This window comes from Lycorma delicatula, chromosome 1, assembly GCF_047948215.1.
Source record: "Lycorma delicatula isolate Av1 chromosome 1, ASM4794821v1, whole genome shotgun sequence".
NCBI lineage: Eukaryota > Metazoa > Arthropoda > Insecta > Hemiptera > Fulgoridae > Lycorma > Lycorma delicatula.
Window position 1 is genome coordinate 193,671,168 of NC_134455.1, and position 25,764 is coordinate 193,696,931.

Below are 25,764 nucleotides of genomic sequence, written 5' to 3' on the forward strand. Positions count from 1 at the left end.
GAACTGCAGACAAAATTATAATGATTCTATAAAAATATTACTTATTAGAAATATATTTTTATTTGTTGCAGATGCAACTATAAAGGGAACATCCAAAGCGTCAGAATCTGAGTATTATTTCACTTTACTGGTAAATGACACAACTTTATTGCCACAGTACGGTCCGAGTGAGGTGAGTTTTTGTAGTATCAAAAAATGTTCAAATTATGAACGTTATATGCGAAACAATTACAAATAAGGTCGGTTATATTAATTATTCGTGTATTATTGTATTAATTATAAATCAGTTGTATTACTAAGTACACATAGTATCTCACTGTATCTATTGTATTTTTCCCTGCTGATTGTTCTGAAAATGTTATTAATATTACCCGATTTTCAGAAAAACTGTAGTCTATTAATATTTTATATCTACAATACTCGATTTTACATCCTGTTCATAAAAGATTGTAAGGTAGTTAACAATCTTCGTTAAATCAATCTAAAGCTTCATAACTTTTTCTCACAAACAATCTCTTGTAAATGAATTAAAAACATTTTTCTGCCCCGATTGTTTAATTTAAAAACATCAAATCAACAAATTTAATAAAAAAAAAAACACAAAAAGCATATATAAATTATTTATTAATTTCGTTGTGTTATCGCGAGAATGATTTTAAAGAATTAATTTTCCATTACTTCGTTAATAACGTATTTCCTGAAAGAAAAATTTCATTGTAGATAAAATTAAAATAAAGTTTAATATTAATATTACTCTTTAGTAGTTAGTTTACTATTGGTTAGTTCATTTTTTTTAAATCCGTTTAACGTACTATGACTTTTATCTAGAACGCTGTTACGTAGGCGTGGTGTAATGAACATCCTTAGGTACCATGTATTAAGCACTTGCACGCTTGTGAATACCGTTTAAAAAAAATGGTTATTAATATACTACTCAACTGAAATGTAGTTTGATTACTCATTCAAATAAGGAAACAAAAAACCACCAACAGAAGGTTCTTTGTACATATAAAAAACCGACCGAGTGGGTTTTTATATACCATAAAAATATTTCTAGAACAAACAGCAGCAACCTTGTCGGTTAATTCTATTCGTCGAATTAAGAAAGGATCTAAATGGACTGAAAGTGTTATACTCTTCATTCAGCGTTCCTACAAAATTAAATCGATTGAACGCAATTGTTAATGTAGATTCATTTAACGGGTTCCGCGATTCATCGTACAGTAAACAACGTGGACATCATTGTTAAATTTCCCTTTAAAATTAAAGTAAGAATGAATTTTATCGTAGCTTTCTTTTAACCTAAAAAGATTATGTAAAAAGTAAAGACTACGGATTTTTTACAGATTGAAAAACTGGAAGTCAATATTCCATATTCATACCCCAAAGGACATAAGAATCAAAATGTACTTCTTTACAAATGATTACCATGGAGAACGTTCTTACCGAATCTCCCAGTACTATTTGTTTTATCATACACATTGCGTCGTACCACAACATTGTGCTGAAAACATAACATGATAAACGAAAACATGTTATGCGATATCTCCTGAAACTAAAAAATATTTCTTTTAATATACCTATGTAAGGCCTACAAATATTATCCAAACTTGTATACACCATTTTACATTCTCCATCTGTTAACCTCGATCAAAACTTCGTGGAATTTTTCTGGATCGATTTGAAAAATTTAGTTACTATTCACAATGTAACGTTTAAGGCAAGCTGTTAAAATATTGTGTGTAGATAACTAACAATAACCGAGGGAAAAAATTTTAAATAGCTTTAAAATTATAAGAGACAAACACCGAAGTAAAAGGGCCAATAGACAAGGTTAATAAATTAAATTTATAAAAGTACGAAATTTATCAGAAGATAGCTTACTAAGACGAAGTCGTTACTACACCTTTATTAGGCAACATTTTGATGAGTTACAGTAATCTGTTCTGAGTTCTACACTATCGTCATGACTCAGCTGAATAATTTATAATATTTTAACTAATTTACGTTTTTCTTGGCATAGTAGTATAATTGTAACTTACTCTACTACTAAAATTTTATTATTTTATTATTAGTAGAATATGTACTATTAAATTTGTTTTTATAATCTGATTACATATTATTTAGGGTTTAAAATATTATGAAGAATTTAAAATATGTATTGCTAATAATAAAATACTTTAAAAAATCAAGCTGCATCAATTTCAGAAGGGGACTTGTATACTGCATTGTAAGAATGCAGATTTTTCTTCTATCTAAACGTCAGATTTAATTACGAGAATTAAAATGCTTACTTATAATTCTTAACTCTTAAATACAAATTTATCAATATGGAGTAGACTAAGTATGTAAATTATGAAACCGTGGGTATATAACATTTTTGGTAATATTTTTTTAAATAATTACACTGAGAAAAAGAACGAGGGAGAATGGTAGCGTAAAATTTCCTGCACTTAGATGTTAACTTTTCAGAGGCAAAATCGGCTCTCTTATTGTAAAATATAAGAGTAGAAAATTTCAAATTAGTGATCAACAAGTGTTCAAAGGTTATTACTACATTTTAACTAAATTATGTTGTAGTAGTTACATAAGTTTTGGTGTATATTTGATTTAACTGAAAAATACTATTACATGTCGTTAAATTATTTCGAAACGTTAACTTTTTCATTTATTCTAAGCTTTGCAGAAACAGGTTGATCTTTTTTTTTTTAATAATTTTAGTTTTTCCACGTACTCTGTCCTAGATTTTAGAATTTTGGATCTCCTGAAAAAAATAAAGCATTAACTGCAGTTTTAACTTAAACATAAATACATTTTAGTATCAATAATCACATTTTTTTAAATACATAACTATTAATATATACTGTATTAAACTATTCCTGGCATCGATTAAAATGCGGGACATTCTGAGCATAACGATATTATTGAGAAAAAACCCCCAAAAAAAAAACAAAATACGTGTTAAAAAATATTTAGCTTTAAATTCAACACAAATTTGATATTGATGATTATATTTTTACATTCGAGTAAAAATATCAATTTTTACAACAAGAATTGCCTTCGTCTTATAAAGGACGTATTTATTTAATTGTAATTATTTTTATTTAGGTAAATATAATGTTTAATTTGAATATTTTTATATATTTGTTTATATAATATTAAAATTTCTTCAGGCCCTTTCCAAAACAAGTAACTTAAGAATTCAATGAAAACAGAACATTAACACATATTACTTAATAATACATAAAAGTATTGCATTTAAATTAAAATTAAATGATTTGTCTATTAATGAATGAGTTATTAATTTCTGAACGTTAAGTGTTTCTAGTAATATCTTTTCCTTTACCAATATCGTTGGTTAATTAATAGATAATAGTAGCAGTTTGATTATGTATATTATTATGTTTTAAAAATAACGATTTATTTCTTTAAACTGAAGAATCGATTACACAGGAGGCGCTCTGATAAAAGGCTGTCTGCAAGTAGGTCGAGGGTAAATAACGAAAAATATAGCAAATCCTAATTGGATGGAAGTGTATTATAGTATTATGGGAACAAGAAATCTGTTTACAGAAATAGAATATTTAATAATCTAAGAAATATATACTGCTTTACACCAGCTACATAGAAAACTCAGCATCCCAAATTATAAGCTTAATCAGTCTCTGCAGGCAAACACATTTTGAATAATTGTACAGAAAAAGGACGGAAAAGGCAGGAAAATGGTTTGATAAGAAGTGTGAAAAATAGACGTGGAAAAACCATTTGAGCTACTGAGTTTGTTTAGAAAAACTAAGCGACTAATGTAGAAAATTATGTGGAAAAGTTTGGTATTATAAAAATTCTTAAGAGTTCTGGAGCCGTATAAAGGCTTTAAAAGCGGAAAATTTAAAATAGATTCAGATGTTAGTTTGAAAGATTGGATTTAGAATTTTTAAAAACGTTTCTTAGACAAAGAAAATATAGTGCCTTGGTATCCCAATTCATAAGAAAGGCAATGTCAGTGTAGTTAAAAATTATAGAGAAATTCAGTGTCAGATACAGCTTACGCCAGTTTTAGATCAGGTTACTCCACTGTTAATAACGTATTCAATTTGACTAAATATATTCAAAGTTAGTGTTTATACGGAGGAGAAAAGTATCATATTTCTTAGACTTTGAAGTGGCGTTGACAGAGTACACAGAAATATCAACTATAAGCAAGAAGGAAATATCAGCATTCTGTGAGGAAAAATGGAAATAAAACACGGATGTCTTTTTTGTCAATTGCTTTTTTGCAATGTTTTCTTAACCTTTTATAAAATATGCTAGAAAGGGGTTGTTAAAAATTTATGGAAGGACGATTAAATAAGAGTATTCGTGTATATTGATGACGTAGTGTTTCTAGTGTGCGATTGGATTACTTGAAAAGTATCGTAAAACATGAGCCAACAGATAAAGAGAATCTAAAGAAAGTAATGGTATGAAAGATTAAAAGATAAAGATATTGGTAATGGAGGTAGATTAAAGAAAACTGAAAAGCGGTTGTATAAAACTGATACTTCGATATTATCCTTAACATTGCGAACGCATTACTCAAATGAAGCAGCGCATGCAAAGTGCCTAATGATAAATGATATGATCGAAAACGTTGGCCGATAACCGCAAATAATTAGAGGCAAAGTTGAGAATTTTTTAATTTCGCTTTAAGGACTGTAGTACGCTACGGCCGGCAGGTGTGGGGTAGGGTGGGATGGCGTATAATGTAGTAGAGAATAATGCGACTTTTTTAATAGGTTGTTTTGGCTTCTCTGTAATATACTAGTTTATCTTTTGTACGTAGAAGCGGAGCTGGTCCATCTATATTAACAGCATCGGTTTAAATCTGACGAATAGAAAAAAAAAATATTGAACTCTAACCAACTGTTTAGCAAACTTCATAAATAAGAAATTGGTATGCTAATACGAAGTAAAACGACTACGCAGAAAATATAGAGGAATAAAGTACGAAGGTGTTGCAGATTTTAGCGATACGATTAGCTTAAAAATGTAAAAAATTTGAACTCGACCGTTTAAATGGTATGGTATTAATGATATTCTATCGTCAGAATATCTTCAAATCTGATTTTGAAGTCATCATGCAGGGCAATTAAATGTCGAACGTATGTCTGAATATCCTCATCAAGGCATTCTACCTGTGACAAGTTTGAAAACTGGGAAAATACGCGCCGACTAATATTTTGCTACATAAATTTCAATTTTCCAAGAAAAGCTGAAATTACACCCTTTGTTTTTATTAAATTGAGAATGTCCCCTTGTAATTGTAAGTTGTCATTAAATCTTTTGAACAAATCTGTCAAATACGCGATGTCAGCTTTCAAAGTGATCAGGTTTTCTTTACAGAAAAGTATTCAGGAAAGTGATTCAGGAATCTTTACCTTCCAGTAACTCTAAAACTGATTCAAAAAGTGAGTAAAATCTTGTTAAACATGCACCTTTCGACAACCAGCGTACTTCAGTATGCAAGAGTAATCGTTGGAAGTCTTCATCATTTTCATCGCACAATTGGGCAAATAAACGCGTATTCAACATATTGCTTCTTATCTTGTTAACAGCATTAATTACAAGTTGAAGCGATTGGTGCAATCTATCACTCAGATTTTTCGCTACTAGGTGTTGTCGGTGGATGACACAGTGAATTGCAGTTACCTCTGCTATAATTCTTTTAAGATGTATAAACCCACGATATCGCCCGACCATGGCAGGAGCCATGTTGCCACCGAAATGACGTTTGTGAATGGAATTGATTTTTCGTTAAAAAATCACTCAGGATATTAAATATTGATTCACCTTTAGTGTCCGTCTCCAAAGTTTTCGCGAATAGTAGCTCTTCATGAATTTCTTCGTCCATAACAAATCGAACATATGCCAATAATAATGCTTCATTATCAGGTAAAGCTGACTCGTCCAGTTGAATAGAAAAATGAGTTGTTTGCAGATAATTACATAAGAAACTTTCAATATCAGAGCTCATTTCATCAATACGTCTCTGTACAGTGTTGTTACTCAAAGGAATTCTTTTGAGTATGTCAAAAGGAGATTTATGCAGAACAGTTTTTAAAACCTCTGCAACAGCGGGTAAAATTAACTGTTCTCCAATGGTGTGCGGTTTTCCAGATTTCGCTATAAGTAATGAAATATTGTACAATGCCCGCAAGCCATCATCGTTACTATCAGACGTTGAAGCGAACATACTGTGCACGATAGGTCTCTTTTCATATTTTTCCTTCAATGTTTGAAAATATTTCAAATCTTTACCTATTTTATCAGGATGACACCTTCTTAGATGATCTTCGAGCTTCGATGGTTTCATAGAGTCATTGCTCAAAATTTTGCTGCACAAAAGGCATATAGGCAATCACTTGTCTGCCTTTGATGGAAGAAATCCAAATTTTAAATAATCAACACTGTACAGTCGACATTTCTTCTTAGATTCAGCCATGTTTCGTATCAGTTACCTACTGGTAAATAAAAAAAACTTTGTTTTAATAATCTCAAGGCGATCTTACTTAACAGGATATGACTATTTTAACAGAATAGGATTAATTAATTAATTATTGCAATGAAATAAAGTACCAGTGGCAAACTGATTCTAATTATTAAAAGCAATAAATCGGTAAGATCCATAATAAAGTTTTATGAAAATGGCTGAACCGATTTTAATGTGATGTAAAACATTTTTTCATTAATTATATTTTGATATGTTTCTGTAAATTCTATAGAAAATACTTTTAAATAACCAATATGTTGATATCACAACTCTGCGATTTTAATCATTTATTTATTACTTTGATGCACGTTACGAGTATGTAAAGACAGGTACAATTTATGAAAATATACGTGTTACAGAATAAGGGTTACAACCGGGAAATGGTATGTTCAGGATCAGTTTTTAAGTCGATTCCAATAGTTTTTTTTTTATATATCTGAAAAAAATTTGGATCAAAAATTAATAAATCCTTAAACGGAGACAGTAAAAAGTGGTCACATTACAATATTGTGATGTCGCGTAGGTAGCGTAGCCCCCGCGGCTTTGACCGCACCGCGCGCGACGTTTCAATATTGTGATTTGACCACTTTTTACTGATTTTTTATTAATTTTTGGTGTAAAACTTTTTTCAGATATATATATAAAACAAACTATTAGAATCGACTTAAAAACTGATCCTGAACATAACATTTCCCGGTTGTAACCCTTATTCTGTAACACGTTGTATAAATGTATATAGTTATTAGTGAACCACCACAGTCGGGTAAAAAAAATATTACTAATAAAGAAGGGACAAAAGGTTCAACCTTTCTCGGCTTTCTGTTCTTTTAGAGAAGTCTCTAATGATGGCTCTGTTCAGTATTTAATTTTTAATACGTACCTACTACACGCAAACATTACAAATATACTTACTACAACATAAATATATCTTTATCGCAGGTGGGTTGGAAGAGATTTCTTTTAAGAATAAGCCTCGCCTTTTGTACCTACGTATTTTTTGTAATTTGTGCATTTTTTGTTTACTGACGTGTACAATAAATTGTCAAATAAATAAATAAACAATAAATAAAATAAAAGTAAGTATACTAAAAAAGCAGGTAAGTACTTACTACTTTTCCGACACTGGCAAACGCTAACATCTATTCACTTTACTTTTCTTTTCGAAATTCCGGAAACAAATGAGTAACTTTATCCTTGGCAATCGTATTTATATTAGTGAAGAATCAAACAAGTTCATGCAAGATTGCTAGCACACACACCACAAGTCGTATTTCGTTCCTTTGCACGTCTGAGCAAGCGTTGCGGTTGGCGGCGGCAGCGGCGGCGCTTTGCAAATCTCGACACGTTCGTTGTACTGAATATGGAATATGCAAGTGTTTACAAGTAACAGTCGCTGAGCTTCTCAAAACATTATCTGCCTAGATTGATACCCCAAGTCAAGCCAACATTTTAGTTCTTCACTATCGAAACCAGATGAATTTTCGTGGACCCCCGCTTACGAATTGTGAACCCCCATTTTTTGTCACGCCAACCTAGACCCCCGTCGAGTCTCCCGTGGACCCCTGGGGAATCAACCTGGACCACTTTGGGAATCAATGATCTAAATGTTCAACATAAATAAAAATCACGTATAATTTAAATGGTGATCGGTAGACCATAGTTAAAGATATTATAGAAGCATTAAAATATTGAATGTTACTTACGGATGAGTTTAATTATTAAAAGTGGTTGTAGTTAATTTTTGTTTACCTGTAGTATCTTTTCTTAATTTTTATTAATTTTTTACTTTTTACCCAATAGTAGTGTTCAATTTTTATACTTTTCTTTCATTTGAATGTTATATAATGTGATTAAAGGTGCTTAATATGTGATATTATATATGTGATTTGTGTATAAAGGTGTTGTTTTTCCCTTTAGTTTTTCTTTTCTTCATTTTATTGCTAAATTTGATAATGAACCGAATGTATTATTTATTGTATCTGTAATTTCAATTTTATTTCATTTTCTTAACATTTAATTCCATTTTCTGAAATTAATAAGTTGCTTTTATTTGTATTTTTCTTTTCTTTTTTAACTGTCAAGATAATCATTGATGTAAAAGTATTATTTTATTATTTTAACTGAAGGACCCGTTTTATTTCTATATTTTTTTCATTTGTCTAGTTAATAATTCACGTTTTGTTTATTTTAATTTTTTTCTAATTTGTGATGAGCAAAGGTTCATTTTTTTCTGAGGATAATCATTGAACTCAAAGGCTGTTTTATACTTTGTTTTCATTTAATTATTAAATGTAGCTACTAAGCCGGAGAAGGGGGTTTATTTTAATGCATTTTTATTTTTAATTCTTTTAATTGAAATTTTATTTCAAAACTATGTTAATCATTGATATAATACCAGTTTTGTTTTTAATTATTTTCATTTTTATTTTATAAATTTAATCTCTTATGCGGAATTATTATTGAAATAAAGCCGCTACTTTATATTTTTTATATTATATAATGATTTTATTATTACATTTTTATCATTATTTTCTTTTAGGGTGATTATACATTTAAGAAGGAAATTAATTGATGCATTCTTAATTATCATTACTTGCCTGACAGACCGTAAAAGCCATTGTCTATGTTCGTGTTATTTGTAAAAATAATAAAGAACTTTTTATTGTAAAATTTATGTGTAGATATGTATTTATGTTACTTGTTTATTCGAACAAGCAAACATTTTATCTATTTTTCTATGTACGTATATAATAATTACATGGCTTGAGACTGTACAAGATTACACTTCCCTTCACTCATACACATCATCCTCATTCATCCTCCGAAGTAATACCTGACGGTGATTCCCGGAGGCTAAACAGGAAACAAAGATTGGATTTAAAAAAATACTTTTACCTTATTAAAAATACGGTTACATTTGGTAGTATTTACGGTTATTTCCCATAAGATCCATCTCCAGAGATGACCCCGTTTGCAGCTGTTCTATGAAAACAACCTTACAGAAGTTAAGTAATCTGGCTATCTAATCTATGAGACTCGTTGTAACTGCCTTTGTGTTTTTTTAGTATTAGATTTCAACCGATACAAGTGATTCGCACTCAAACTCCTTTCCTTTGGTATGGTCATAAATATCATTTATCACACACATAGGTTTTGGATTTCTCACCTTCAGTATTTTTTCGCTTTCTTCTTTTATTTATAAAATGTACCGTTTCCTTATTCTAACAGTTTTCTGCTCTTTCTACATTAAGCGTATTTTTTCATGTTTCATGTATTTTAATATAATAATGATTCACATCCCATTTGTTTTGTTTAATTATATAGTTCTTAATAATTTATATAGTTCTTGTTGTTTGACATTAAACATTCTTATACTTAATTTCTTGTAGTATACTAGAGAAATCTGACCTAGCAACAAAACTGTCGGAATAATTCTTTCCTTCTCTCTACACACTTTAAACTGCATCCCAAAAAATGTCTGTCTATCCATGTCTTTCCCTGAATGGATGTTACGGCATAATCAGTAGATATTAAAACATATGCCAACCGGTACTGCAGCGTATCTGATTCAGGTGGCATTTCCCGTAACCTGTACTTCCCAAGTTTTGTGATTTTTAAAAAGCATATATTTAAACATTTCTTAATTTCGTGAAAAAATCTGAAAATCTCTTTCAAATTGTAATTCTGTTTTGAAATGATTTTTAGGAGGTTAGGTCAAATGTCACTTTATCCCTTAAATGTCCCTTAATATAAGAACATTTTCCTTTCGGTTTTACTTTTCACGATAGCATGTCATACAGCCCAATTCCAATTCACTCAATTTTATTCCAGTTAATTGTCATTTCTTTAAGTATCTACTCTTTGTGTTCTGCTAATGAAAGATTAATCTGTGGTATAATATCTTCGTATCTTTGATTTAAATCAATCCTCAATATTTTACTTTCTTATTTTTTGTATGCGACTTTTTTAAAAATATACAATGAAAAAGCCAAAACAAAATCAAATATAAAAAGAAAAGCTTAATGTTACTAATATTTTAAGTCTAATTTGAAATAATGCTAAAACGTTTTTACAATGTAGAAGTATAATTATAATAAATACAGACAGAATATATTAATTGGACATGAAATAAAATGTATGAAAGGTATTCTGAATCTATTACTACATCAGGATTTAATAGCTATGGTTTTTAATACGTATTATTTTCTATTTAACATCTGAAACTTACGAATTCAAAGAGCATTAAGCACCTATCTTACAAATAAGTAGTAGAATCTTATATTTATTTAATGTCGCGTAATAATTATTTGTGACCTTTTTTTGAGCCTATAATTCTTGTTTTACTAAAATCCGTCGTAAACAAGTGTCGCTGTATAAATTTTCTGTAGTATTACTAAAAAACGTTATGTACGAGAGTGACATGACTATGAAATCCTTTTTATTCATTTTTACTTAAAGGATGGTGTTTTCAGTTTTATGAATATAACATTAACATTCCTCACGATATTTGCAATTCATCTATATTCAATGATATATGCAAAGTAAAAAAAATAATTGTGATTGCACTATTGGTTTTGTATTATACATCCCCCTATTTTAATAATTAGTTTTTCTATTATTTATAAAAACGTCTGATTTTGCCTTACACCGATTTCTATAGTATTTATTTATTTACGTATTAACAACAAGCTTACGCGCTCTTGTACTTACTAGATGAAAAGGAATTTTTGTAGAGTATAAAAAATGCCATGCCTAACCCGGATTCGAACCCGAAACCGGCGACCGTACCGCTTCGCCAGAAAAATTGGCATATTTTTTTAAATATTCAGTAATTCTATTAATGATATTAAAACTTAAATCAGCATTTAAAAAAATGATTAAACAATATTACTAATACAGTTACTAAAATTTAAAAACAAACAAAATTATAGTTTATATACGTACTCAATAAAATGAATAACTAGTCTTTCTTTCTCGGAGTGTAATTGTTCATATTTTGCGCACAGCTTTTCTTTTTCACTACGTAAGTATGCATTTAAACGTAATAATTTAATCAATCTTGAAGGCAATATTGACATATCGGTTTGAGTTTCTTTATCCATTTTATTTCTTTTATATTATTATTAATTAATGTAATATATATGTACAAGTTTCGGTTATTCGGTCAATAAACACTCACTTACTAAATTAAGTTATTTTATTTCAGCTTCCTTGAAAGCATAACCAACATTATTTCCATTTTTATTCTATTGTTTTTATTAAATAACATATTTTCAGTCAATACTTGTCACTTATTAAATTAATTTTTTACGCGTGTTTATTTGAGAATGTATGAATTCACCGTGATAAAATAATTATTAAAATTTTTAATATTTAAGTCACATAATTCTTACACTTAAAACGCCAGGAATTTTTCAAAAAGCCCAGTTCAGCACCTTATTATTCATAACCAACACATTATTATAATAAAAAAACAAAAACATATGTTTTTATATTATGCTAAGTAGAATTATAAGCGTTTCAAAAAGGAAAATTTATGAAATAAGATGGATAATTATTTAATAAATTTTAAATAAACATTAAGATTATTTTAAATTTAAACACTGAATTAAATAATTTTAATTGATTTTTATTAATATTTATTAATTAAAAAACTGACTTCAAAAAGGAGGAGATTCTCGATTCGTACCATTTGAATTTTGGTTTTCTTTTTAAGCGATTATATATTCATCGTGTAGAGCAACTTCCTGAAAAGAATCTAGTTGCAGAAACGCTGAGGATATCCTTCTCCTATAAGATACAAATTTCTGGCCTCAAAAAGCATCAAACGTAAATAGGAGGAAAGAAGTATAACAATCTTTAATTATTTTTAAACAGCAATAAGAACAACAATAAAAAATTGTCTAAAAAATTTGATTCTTTGTAATGTAAAAAATTTGCGTAATCATTTTTTTTTTCTAATGCGTACGTTGCCTTTGTTCAAGTAGTGAATAATAAGCAACCAAAAAGATGAGAATGATATGTATGACATGTAAATGAGATGTAGCCTTTGTACAGTAAGACCAACCATTCCTGACATGGTTAATTGAACCCAAATCACCAAAGAACACCGGTATTCACCGTTTAGTATTCAAATCCGTATAAAAACAACTAACTTTTACGAACTTCAGAAACTTTGACTTTGAAAATCAGCTATTAAGCGACTGATTTGCGACGACGAGTTAACTACTAGACCAGCGCAGTGGGCTAATAAAAATTAGTTCGTAATAAAAATCTGCTTCAGAAATACGCCTCTCGTATAATAAAATAAATGAGATATGGATCATTATTATATTAAAATGCATGAAAGCCTAGAAAAGTAGGCTTAATGTACAAAGGGCAAAAAACTATTAGAATAGTTAAGATATAGATTTCTAGCCTCAAAATGCATCAAGCATAAATAAGGAAAAAGTATAGCAGTAGATTTTATGGATAAAAGAAAAAAAAAGAAAATAAATGGTAAAGGTGAGAAATCCAAAGATTATGTGTGTAATAAATGATAGTTATTCCCATGCCGAAGAAAAGGAGTTGATGAGTACGAATACTAACACTAGTATCGGTCGACATCTCGAGCATTAAATAACTCACCGCCCTGAGGTAGATATTCCCCACGTCCGGAACACAACATCTACGTTCCACGTCCAGGGCGGCAACAGCTGTACTCAAGTACATTACATATAGCTGGCTAACGGGGTTCCGAGTGTTGTTTCTCGGATATGCTTTTTTCGGTCGATTTACATCTATAGGCCGAATTACAGGACTGGACTTTACGGCCACCTGCAGATACGACATTCTTAACGATTACGGAAATGGATTAATACCGCCTTTAGAGCTGGCGATGTGGCGGCCACGGTCAAAGTTATTTGCAGGTGTAACGGAGACCTTTCGTCGTCCACATGCCCCCCGCGATGGCAAGCATGTAGTTAAGGTGCCCATGTTCGGAGCATGGGAGCCCTGAAAGCTTCGGTGTGTAGGGGCCTGGAGTCAGTGCAGAGACTGCGCATCCGCTCTCTGCCAGGACATATGCCGGTTCCACCGGAGTACCGGAACGGACCTCCAGGGTTGGTAGCCCTGGAGTGGGGGTGTACCCCGGTGGCTAGCCTTATTACAGAAGGGATTATTTGTTCATGGAAACTGAACAATTAAACGTGGCAGAGGGTTCACGCAAACACCCTCGTTTAGAACCGGCTGTTTCGCCTGAAGCGAAACGCCGAAAGAGTACGAAGATTAAGAGGATTGAGATTGAGGCTAGGAAAAGCTTGCAGAAAGCTTTTTTCAAGAGCAGCATCCCAAAACCTAAGTATTTGGTTATTACGAAGGAAGAAGGTAATTTCTCGAAGGTGAGTCCTTTCCTCATCGCTCGAAAAATAAACAAATGTGCTGGAGGCCCTGTTAAAGAAATAAGAAAAACTTTCACGGGACTTCATGTAGAGACTGTTAATGATATACAGTCTCAGAAGATTCTAGGACTGAAGAAAATTGGAGAATTAGCTGTACGTGTTGATCCCCACGGCACGATCAACACCTCAAGGGGTGTTGTGGTCTGTCGGGATCTTTTAAATTGTTCGGAGCAAGAGATTGTAGAGGAACTGGCAGCACAAGGAGTAATAGAGTGCCGTCGATTGAACATGAGAAGGAACGGTGAGGTCTTACCCTCAGCTTCTCATGTCCTCACTTTCAACCGGCCTACTTTGCCAGAAATGATAAGAGCGGGGATTCACCGTTTGGATGTGCGGGCATTTGTCCTACAGCCTATGAGGTGCTTCAAGTGCCAACGCTTTGGCCACACCGCTCTTAGATGCGACTGACCGCAAATATGCGTGTGCGGTGAAGAGGTGCATGAGGGAGAGCCGTGTAAAGAGCCTCCTACATGTATTAATTGCAAAGGAGCGAATTCTTGTAGATCAAGGAATTGTCCTGTCTACAAAGATGAAGTAGCTGTGCAGGAAGTAAAAACCCTGCAAAAGGTCAGCTACTTCGATGCAAAGAAGATAGTTAACGCCCGTAAGCCTAGAGCAACAACAACTTACGCTCAGGCTGCGGCTGCCGCTCCTGTCACTGCTCCAGTTGCTGTCGATGAGGGTCAACTCATAAGTAAACTTGCTCCGACCTTGGCTAATATGATTGAAAGAATTATAGACAATAAAATGAAACCTTTCAATAGTAAAGAGCCGATAAAGCCAAAGATATTAGTACAGCCTCCTGAAGATAAAACACAGAAAGTTGCTCTTACTCTCAAGAAAACGGACGCCAAAGCAGAATGTCAAGTCCGTCTCAGTGAAATTCTTGATGAAAAGAAAAAGGTGACTCTTACAGAGACTGTTATGGAGGCTCCAAAGCCTCCAGCAACTGAGTTGGCCTCTAAACCCCAAAGGCCACAAAAAATCACACAGGGGGGCGAGTGTCCCCCCTCCCACAGGCGGTGACTGGTGCTATCCCCGTGTCGGAGAGTGGCCAGGTTGCCGCCTCTCAATCGGCGCCTGAAACCGGCGCCGAACCATGTCCGTCGTCGTCGGCGGCTTCGGTGGTCTCCGACACGGAGACCGAAAGCCTTACAGGCGACGACCTTCTCCGCGAACATGCTGCTGTTCGCAACATGGAGAAGAAGCGAAAAAAAGGATGGCCGAAAGAAAAACGCAGACAATAATTTAATTAAAAATTAGTGAGTCGATAGTACAGTGGAACATCAATGGATGTTTTTCAAACATCCATGAGCTCCAACGCTTGGTACATGATGTAGACCCGATCTGTATATGTCTGCAAGAAACACATTTCCGCCGAAATGAAAATTTTAAATTAAAAGGATTCAATATACTTCGGCGAGATCAACCGCCAAATATAAGAGTTAGAGGTGGAGTAGCTATATTAACATCGACTAGAGCTACCACCGAAGCGGTTGTTCTAAACACAAACCTACAAGCGGTCGCCGTTAGAATGAAGCGTCCGCTCCAGGTCACTGTCTGCAGAATATACTTGCCGTATTTTGATTGGAATAAGGATGACATAGCAAGACTAATTTCCGAGCTTCCCCCACCTGTTTTACTGGTGGGTGACTTTAATGCTCATAATTCTCTTTGGGGATCAGATCGATTAGATCCCCGTGGAAGAGAACTGGAAGGGTTCCTGATGAATTCAGAACTTATTATTTTAAACGACGGATCAGGAACCTTTTTCAATGCCAGAGATGGATCGACGTCCTGTATAGATCTTGCACTTATAAGCGGATCGATAGCACCGAGGTACAGCTTCTATGTCATAGACGATCTGCATGGAAGCGATCATTTCCTGGTGCAAATTGTAACTGATGTTACAAGAACAATATATCCCATCCCTAAAAGATGGTTATTTGAAAAGGCAGACTGGACGAGCTTCACAGCTAGAACGATACTCCCGGAAACAATTGGAGTTATCGGAGACGATGTCGACGCCATAACAAATGCAATAATTGAGTCGGCATCGAGATATATTGCCAAAACATCTGGGAAACTTACGAAAAAACCCGTTCCATGGTGGAACGATGAAATAAGTGAAGCTATTAAAAGAAAGAAAAGGGCGTATAACGCCTTTAAGAAACGTCCTAGCATAGAAAATCTTGTTGCCTTTAAGAAATACAGGGGGTATGCAAAACGTCTTATGATAGACTCGAAAAAACGATCCTGGCATCAATACGTGTCATCCATCGACAAAACTACTACTGCATCAGATGTTTGAAGGAAAGTGAAGGCGATTTGTGGGCGTAATTATATTGCTCCCATAACTAGCCTTCAAGATGAAGATGAAATAAGAGATACTCCATATGAAATTGCAGAGCTGTTATCCAATCACTTCGAAAAAGCCAGCAGAACAGCCAACTACGAGGAAGGTTTTCGAACCAAAAAAGAAGAACTCGAAGGTCTACTAAATTTCAGAACTGAGTATAATTACTCATATAATGTACCATTTAAAATGGAAGAATTCGCGAAAGCGTTGGAAAAAGCAGGTAACACAGCTGCTGGTCCGGATGAAATCCATTATAATATGATCAGGCAGCTGAATACCACTGCAAAACGCAGATTATTAGAACTTTATAATAAAATATGGCGGGATGGAACGTACCCGCGGCAGTGGAAAACAGCTCATGTTGTTCCAGTACCAAAGAAAAATAAAAATTTAACAGACCCCAATAGCTATCTTCCTATTTCTTTGACGTGTACTATGAGAAAAATACTGGAAAAAATGATTAATAATCGACTCGTCTGGGTTTTGGAAAAAGAAAACCTGATATCACCGTATCAAGCAGGTTTTCGGCAATACCATTCTACCACTGATCAAATGATCAGCTTAGAGGACATTATATATAACAGCTTTATTAAAAGGAAACATTGTGTCGGAGTCTTCTTTGATCTTCAGAAGGCTTTCGATATGACCTGGCGTCATGGTATAATGCTTCAGATACATGAATGGGGCATTCGTGGCAATCTGCCTATACTGCTCAGCAACTACATGAATGACCGTACCTTCCAAGTACGTGTCAACAATGAATATTCATGTGAAAGATTTTTGGAAAATGGCATACCGCAGGGTTCGCCGTTGAGCGGTACCTTGTTTACCATTGCCATTAATAAATTGATACTTGCCATTCCAGTAGAAATCAGCAAAAGCGTCTATGTTGATGATCTGGCAATTGTGTATGCCAGCAACAAGACTGCTATGGTGAGGTACAAATTGCAACGAGCGATCAATGCTCTAAATGAAGTTGTAAGGAATAACGGATTCCAATTCTCACCAGAGAAAACGTGCTGTGTACACTTTTGTAGGAAGAGAATTCCTCATCAAAGTCCTGCGTTGACAATTGATGATAATCCAATACAATATAAAGATAGCGTAAGATATTTAGGACTAGTATTGGATAAATCCCTTACATGGGGATTTCATATACAGGACTTGAGTGATAGATGCAAAAGAGCCCTAAACATTATAAAATGTTTATCGAATTTAAATTGGGGCTCAGACAAAGAGACATTATTGAGATTGTATAAAGCATTGGTTCAATCTAAACTAGACTACGAATGTATCGTATATTCATCCGCTAGAAAGTCGCACTTAAGAAAGTTAGACGTAGTTTATAATAGCGGAATAAGATATGCAACAGGCGCTTTCCGCACAAGTCCGGCGGCTAGTCTGATGTCTGAAGCCGGAATAATGCCACTACATTATAGAAGAGAGATCCTTTTGTTAAGATATGCAGCAAATGTATGGGCTTTCCCTGCTCATATAAATAATAAATTGTTTACGAATCATCCTATGGCTGCAGTATATGAACATCGTGCTACCTATTCCAGACCAACCGGAATTAGGCACCACGAATTAAGAAGAAAATATGAAATTGCTATACCAGAGACACTAGCAATTTCTACTAGAGAAATACCGCCATGGCTCTTGCCAGCGGTAAATACAAGTTTGGATCTCTCTCAAGGAGAAATAAAAAAGAAACCAGCAGTGATCATCCAGCAGGAATTTTTAGCAACCGTCAGTAGTTACGAAGAACATATTAGAATTTATACTGACGGTTCTAAAACCGAACATGGTGTTGGATGCTCGATATATGTAAATGAAGAAGCCCACTTTTGGAGACTGCCAGATGTGGCCAGTGTCTACACGGCAGAACTCACTGCAATTCAGCAAGCTCTTCGCTACACTGAACACTATTGCGAAGAGAGAGTGCTAATATGTTCCGATTCATTAAGTGCACTCGTCGCAATTCGGAATAAGAACATTAAGGATGTCCTAATTGCAAACATCCTGTCCATTTTATACGTACTAAAACAACGAGGACAGCGATGCGTATCTGTATGGACTCCAGGGCATGCTGGTATTACAGGTAATGAAATCGCAGGCGAAGCTGCCAGAAAGGCAACAGTCTGCGATGACTTGGATGCAATTCCTGTAAGAGTGGCAGATGTTAAAAACCGTCTAACAAACATAGTAAGAAACAAGTGGAACGCTGAATGGAGGAGTTTAAATACAAAATTAAACTCAGTTAAAACTTCTCCTTATAAATGGAAAAACGACTTTAAGTTGACTCGCCGTGAACAAGCAGCGGTGACCAGACTTAGAATCGGTCACACGCGATTAACAAATTTATATTTGTTAACCGGCGAAGTAAGACCAATGTGCGGTGTTTGTAATAAAACACTGACAATCAAGCATCTAATAGAATAGTGTACCATATATGAGGACCTCAGAAAGAGGTTCCGTCTTACAAATAATATTAGTGCTGATCATCTGGATAATGGAAATGAAGAAAATATAGTTGCATTTTTACACGCCAGTGGCTTCTTAAAAGTCTATAAAATGGAAGTTTAAAGCTGTGGTAAAAGATACTCTAAGCGGTAGTTTTATATATACATATAAGGGAGTCTCGAAGCGTGGCACGTATAGTGACGGGAGGTAGCCCTCTTGCCTAGGCCATTTTGGCTCACCTGCATTCAAGAGCAGTGAGTCGGGGTGTGTCCGATGATGGCATGGGGGACCCTCAAGGGTGGATTGAGGGCGCGAGGCTATGGGTGTACGCCGTGCATGCCTATGGCCTGATATAAGAAGGATTCAACTGCCACGGCACCCTGCCACGACTGATATATTGCTCAACGGCGGTTCTGGTCGCCCCGAGGGTCCTTAAACAAACTATAAATGAGACTTCGTAGAAGAAAGAAAGAAAGATATGGTATTGATAAGTTTAATTTTAATTTCATGGTCTTTTGAGAACCTATCTCAAATTTTAATATTGGGGCCCTTTACACCCCGTAAGTGTTTGTGATTATCTTTGTCTTTTATGTTTTAATGTTTATTTTGAAGTTTGTGTTTTTAAATAAAATGTAAGGGCCCTTTACACCCTTACATATGACGATCCTGATGGAGATAATAATTTCTTTTAAAGATTGTGACGAGGGCTAATGACCTTAGCAGTCGATGCCCGTAAAAATTCAGTTAAAAAAAAATAATAATAAAATAACTCACCGAGGCAGTTTACAACAAGCCTTATAGATAAGGTAGATCTACTAGCAACTGCTGTTAGATACAGTAGTGTCTCTCTTATCCTAGGTAATTCGGGGTGTTGCCGGCATGGATAACGGGATCCGCGATTAACAGAGGTCTTAAATTTCGTTCTTCAATTCCGTCAACAAACCATATTAATATCAAATTGGTAGCAGAATATGCCACGAATTAAAAATTATTATAACAACACTATTATTTATTATTTTATTTTACTGTATCTATTATAATGAAATAAATTTACTAATCACTCTCTCATCGATTAGCATAAACTTAGTTTGATTTATAAACAAAAAAAATCTGTCACCTACTTTTGTCTTAACCGATTGACACGGTCCATAGCAGCGCGATCACGTTAGTTTTGTACTACCGTTAAGTCAAGGAAAGGAACATCTTTTCACTGTACTAAATAATGAAGCGCTTTTGTGAGAAATATAGTCCCTTCGTTGTGGCTATTTTTTGTCTTCGTCACTGGAGATTTCATTAATCTCTTCTGTTACAACTTTAAAAATCTCTTCATCATGAACTTTAAATGTTGGTTCCCTTGAATCCGATTCTAAACAGTCTTGAACTTCATTTTCCTTTACATTTTCACATCCCAATATATTTTCTAATAAAGCACAAAACTCCTTAATCGATGACGTAGTACACAATTCTTTCTTATTGTTAAAATTGTCGAATTTCTGACCAAATTATAAAAGATTTATTGATTGTTGTTTGATCGATTGAATTTCATGATTCTGCCAACATGTAAATTGCATGTTTTACCGTCAATGTCTTTAATTCAGGCGTAACTTGAAGTTCTAATGCTAAAATATGAGATAATATCTTTCGTTTGTAATGTTTTTTTTTTTTTTGCTGCTATGACACCCTGATCCATAGGTTGAAAAATGGGTGTCAAATTTGGTGAAAAAACAATTGTCTTAACGTTTTCTCAAATTAGAACATCTTCAGATGGATGGCAGGGTGCATTGTATAACAACAGAATCTCTTTTTCCGATAATTTATTTATCTGTAGATAAGTTTTCACACGATGACCGTAACTGCGGTTAAACCAACTCTCGAAAAGTACTGCAGTCATCCACGCCGATTTTTTAGTTAGCGTACTTAACGAAGACAATGAAGTCTAATTTTACATTCTTTAATGCTCTAGATTTAGCACCTTTGCCGATCACAAGACGAGGTACTTTGTTATCACTTCTAGCGTTACTACAGACAACAACAGTTAGTCGCTCTTTATTAATTTTAAATCCGGGTGCTGAAGCTTCTTCCCTGGATTCTAGTGTTTTCAATGGCAGTATTCTAAAATTTATCCTGTCTTCTGTTTAATCCTGCTAATTTATTTATGTCTGTATTATATAATTGTTCTGGTCTCAGATTTTCTAACTGAACATAAGCTGAAAATCTTTTAATAAAAATTAGCAGCGTTGTCAGTATCGGCAGATACTTTTTTTCGGCTAATTATCTTATGCCCTGACGAATTCTAAATTTCTCTGGCCAGCCTTTATTGGCAGTAAATGTTTCTGGACCATTAAATTTTTTGTTACGTTGACTAGCCTTCTCTTGCAAAATAGGGTCACATACTGGTACCTCAAAATTTCTCTGTTACCTGAACCGCAAGGAAAGGGCATCATAAAGCATCCTGGACAAGCTTCTGCAACGAGATCGTTTATTTAAAAACCTATCGGGCGCTTTTGAATAGTATTCTTTAATTTCTTTTTTGTTCCGTTTCCAGTCGCCAACGGTTTTTTCTCCAGCACCAAACTCATAAGTAATTTTTTTAATCAATTCTCCCGCATTTAATTTTTTAATTTTTCTAATTTTTTGTCCATTGACAATACCATCCGTTTAACATCTTTGCTACAACTAGCCATTATAACACAATAGCATTATAAACAATTGACACAATAACCACAATACATTAATACAAGTAAACAACACAACACGGTACAGATGCAAACGCAAAAATGTAGAACGATCTTTACGCGTATAGTAGATAAGAGAAACTAAAGAGAATTTATTTTCTGCTTTACTGCCAAGCGCTGTAAATATTCAATACTAGTTACTACGCAATAGTAATTACCTACAACGAATAATCTTAACCAATAGACTATAATAAAACTCGTACATGGAGTAAACGGCATCTCGGTTAACATTTTTTTGTTTTATTTTTTTAGTTTTATTATACTTTAGACTTCAACCGCTGGAAGAAAGGCCGAGACGCTACTCGACCACGGCGGTCGATCATCTCTCGGTTAAGGGAGGTCCTACTGTAGTTAGATGTTTTTTTAGGTTGAAGTACTACAGAGATTAGCTCTGTTTTATGAAAGATAACTCATTTTCTTACAAAATATTTTATGGTAATTTAAAAACCGGTAGAATGAGACGTAGGGTACAGAAAAATAACAATTCTACATGACTTAGCAAGAACATTCCTCTTAGAATCGAAGCCAAAAAAACCAAAAATTCTCTCACTGTAATTTATTTCTTGAAACGGGATTATATAATAATGTGGATAAGTGTAAAAATATGGGCATTTTAAGAAAATTAGTTGATTAAAACCAGTAACAGATTCTGTTTGCTACTGCAAAAAGAAAAGAGGGGAACACTAAAAGAGAAGTTTTAAAATACAATTTTGAAAATTCAAGTACTATCCATAAGAGAAATAAACGCTATTAAGACATTATATACACGCTAATTTTTTTATCCTTTTTTTAAATTAGCACTGGGAAATGAAGCCTTGTTTTTTTAATACAACTGTTATTTAATTCTTCTGGTTATGAGACACGTTCAAACATGTTAGTTATAGTTTTGATCGTTGAGATTTATAGTCCTGATGCTATTTTACTATTCTTAATTGATTTTCATTTAATTTTGTTTTTAAAAAATATAGCCTCTTATACAAAATATCACATATTTAAATCTGGAGGTTCTGATAGCCAATTAATGTTTCCATTCCGAGAAATCAGCCGACTAGAAATCATATTAGCGGAGTATCTAATTCTCTTTAATTAGTTGTCTAATTCTCTAATTCTAATTAGTTGATAGGTATATTTCAGAATTTATTGTTTTTGGTGTAAATTTCGGTTTATATATTATTTTTATCAGCAGTTATTTATAGTCGTGTTAAAAGAAATAATCTGCACAGGTAAGGGGAAATATTTTTGATACATTTAGAATGTGTAAAAGTATTAGTGCTTACTAAGTTTGACGATGATAACATACGTGTATCTTAGAAAGGAAAGTTTAGAAAATTTCTTGAAAATTAAGGAATTTTGAAAATTTAAGGAATAGTTAAAAGTTTACAAATTAATTATTGCATTTTAATTAAAATAAAACGTAATAATTTATAATAAATGCAAACAATAAAAAAAATCATTTTCTTTTTTATTTTAAATTCTTGTTGTAGTTGTAATATACTCAAACCGTCGAAACCGCTGCCATGCATTATCCCTACTTTTTATCCATTCTCCAGCAAATGGTAGACGTAGTTCAGACAAAAACATTGCTTACAGAATGAAATCTCATTTAAACAACATTGGACTACATTTTGTAGCCCTAAAGTACATTTAATAACTTTGTAACTCAAAAGTAATTAGTAATATAGAGTATTAAAAGTTACGAACTTTATTATGCCGACTTTGGAAAGTTAAAATTAATTAAGCATAAACAAAATCAATTTTCTTAAAACTGAGGGTTAAATCTCATCAAGCATTGAAAAAATATCAGTAGTTAACTTATTCCTATTTTAATAAATATATTAGACGACTTTTTTTTAAAAGTAGTATTTAAAAAAAAAAGTAGGTATTATGAGAAGCTTACATACAATGTTACACAGACCTCTACAAACAATCCATTACATAATGATGAAAATTGAGGCAGTAGATGGTAAAGTTAAATTAATGTTCTTTCTTTGATAATCCGTTGCAAAGATCTCCTTTCATTATTATGGTTTATGATCCACTTACATCAGTCATTTATAACTTTTCTCTGTACCTACCTTAAAGTAGAAGGAACTATTCAGCAGACAAAGGTGGTATCAAACTACAGATCGTAACTTTTGTCTAAAACTTTTTTCTAAAATCCACCTGAAAAAAAAACAGCCATTTCAAGATTTAAAAGAAGACATAAATAAAAATTATTAGTTTTTCCTCAGTACTTTCTGTCTAAGGTACTTAATTTAAAAAAAACTAAAAGGTTTGCCAACAGGAAGAAAAATTCCAAAAAGTTCAAAGGTTTAATTAAAAGTTATTGGAAAAGTATTTCCATATTTGTTTTCAAGATGTTTCTCAAAAAATACACCAAAATTGATGGAATATAAACTCCTGTTTCTCAAAATGAGAAAAGAACTCTCAATAAAGTTACTTTTAAAGTCTTAAGAAAATAAAAATATGATACAAGAATCCCAATATTTTCATGAGATCAATCAACTCATTTATGAATAATAACAAAAATGAATAGGTAAACGGCCGCTCATATCAATAAAAAAGATAAGATAAGACATTATATTTGGAGACATAAACCGTTGTCAACAAAATTAAAAAAGTTGGGCGAATTAAAGTTTAAGGAAAAAATTTGTATACAAGCACTCAGAAGTTTGGTAAAAATAAATTTAATTTTTAAAGAAAATTATGAAAAGTAAATGTCAATAAACAATTATTTTTACGAAAAAATTTCTCCGGAACCAAAAAAAGTTCGGTTTCCTTTCAGCATTACTTTGAAGCACGGGCGTAAATCCCGAAGTAGATACTTTTATGTGCAAATTTCTGTGCATCATTAATATATTTTAACACTTTTTAACAAACGTATAAAGTTGAAAATATAAGTATACAGGATTTAACTCCCACTCGCATCCTTTGATAAGTGAGGTTGTACACCACCGTATACAAGTCTTTGTATGAGATCCATACACACAATTCATTTAATGAACAAATTTACGGAAAGATCAGTAAATGATGTTTCATTTAATAATTTGTAATCGAAAGATTAGATCACATTCTTCATATGTTTACTACATTAGTTCGTAAAATTAACCTACCTGACAATTTTTACATACCACTCGATGTTCTCTATATGTGTTTTACCAACAACCGAAATTCCACAAATTATGATCGACATTGTGTTGTTTTCTCCTCAACATGTTTAGAAAACGTAAAATAACAATAAATACTTGCATGCAGTGGAGTACATAAAAAGCCAGAATAGTCTCTGTAGATGCCCCAGAGTAGCAAAGCTAATCCTGGTTAATCAAAGTAATACTCCGGAGATCCCAGGTTCGAATCCTGGTATAGCATTTTCACATGCTACATGTCATCCATCTCATTCTCCGAATCTGAAGTTATGTAATCTGAACTGTGGTCCCGGAGGTTAAAAAAAAAGTAATACGAAATCAAATGTTTTTATTAATTTATTTACAAAAACCCACACGTAAGGGTTGGATTTACAGTTCTTCATAATGTTACAAAGCCAAATACCTTAATTTAACAAAAAGAAGATATAATTATTTACATAAAATTTCTGAAAATGTTACAGAAACAATACATTAAATCTTAGAATAGATTTTTAAAAATTAACTATCTTTACTAAATAGAGTACTAATATTATTAATGGATAAAAAATGGACAAAAGACTTAATAGCGAATTTTTATTCCTTTAGTTTCAGTTATTTTGCGTAAACGTACCGCGTCGTTTTCGAATAATTTTATTTGAATGATCAACAGTTTTCCTAAAGAATGAATTTCCATTCTATTTATGGAATTTATTTTATCTTCATTTTTATTTATTTTGTTTCCATATTCAGCACATCTACCTTCGACATGAGTTTTCTCATTAAAATTATGAATTTAATCTTGGAAACTTAAACTGTTATTTTTCTTAAAACTATCCGTTTTAATATCTATGTGTAAAAGTAAATTATTTTCTTTGTGCTCTGAAGCATTCTTACATTTATCATTTTCACAAAAAATCGTGTATTGGATAGTGTATTCTATAATGTTATTGAAAAGTTCAACTTTGTCAATTAAATATGTGAAAAATTCAACAGCATCTTGCTATCGTTGAATATTGAAATTCTCATGTATAAATTTTCTTATTTTTGTCATGTCTACATTTGCTCATTTATATAATTTTTAAGTGAAGTATATGATTATTTGATAATTTCAGTA

At 32.8% G+C, this 25,764-nt stretch overlaps 1 protein-coding gene across 1 annotated transcript in view; it reads left to right on the plus strand.

The window, feature by feature from the left end:
- Ret (protein kinase receptor Ret oncogene) overlaps positions 1-25,764 on the plus strand; it is a 387,727-nt gene that overhangs the window by 226,230 nt on the left and 135,733 nt on the right. The window contains exon 7 of the mRNA XM_075354801.1: positions 72-172. Within this exon, the coding sequence (XP_075210916.1) occupies positions 72-172 (101 nt within the window). The remainder of the gene's footprint in view (positions 1-71; positions 173-25,764) is intronic.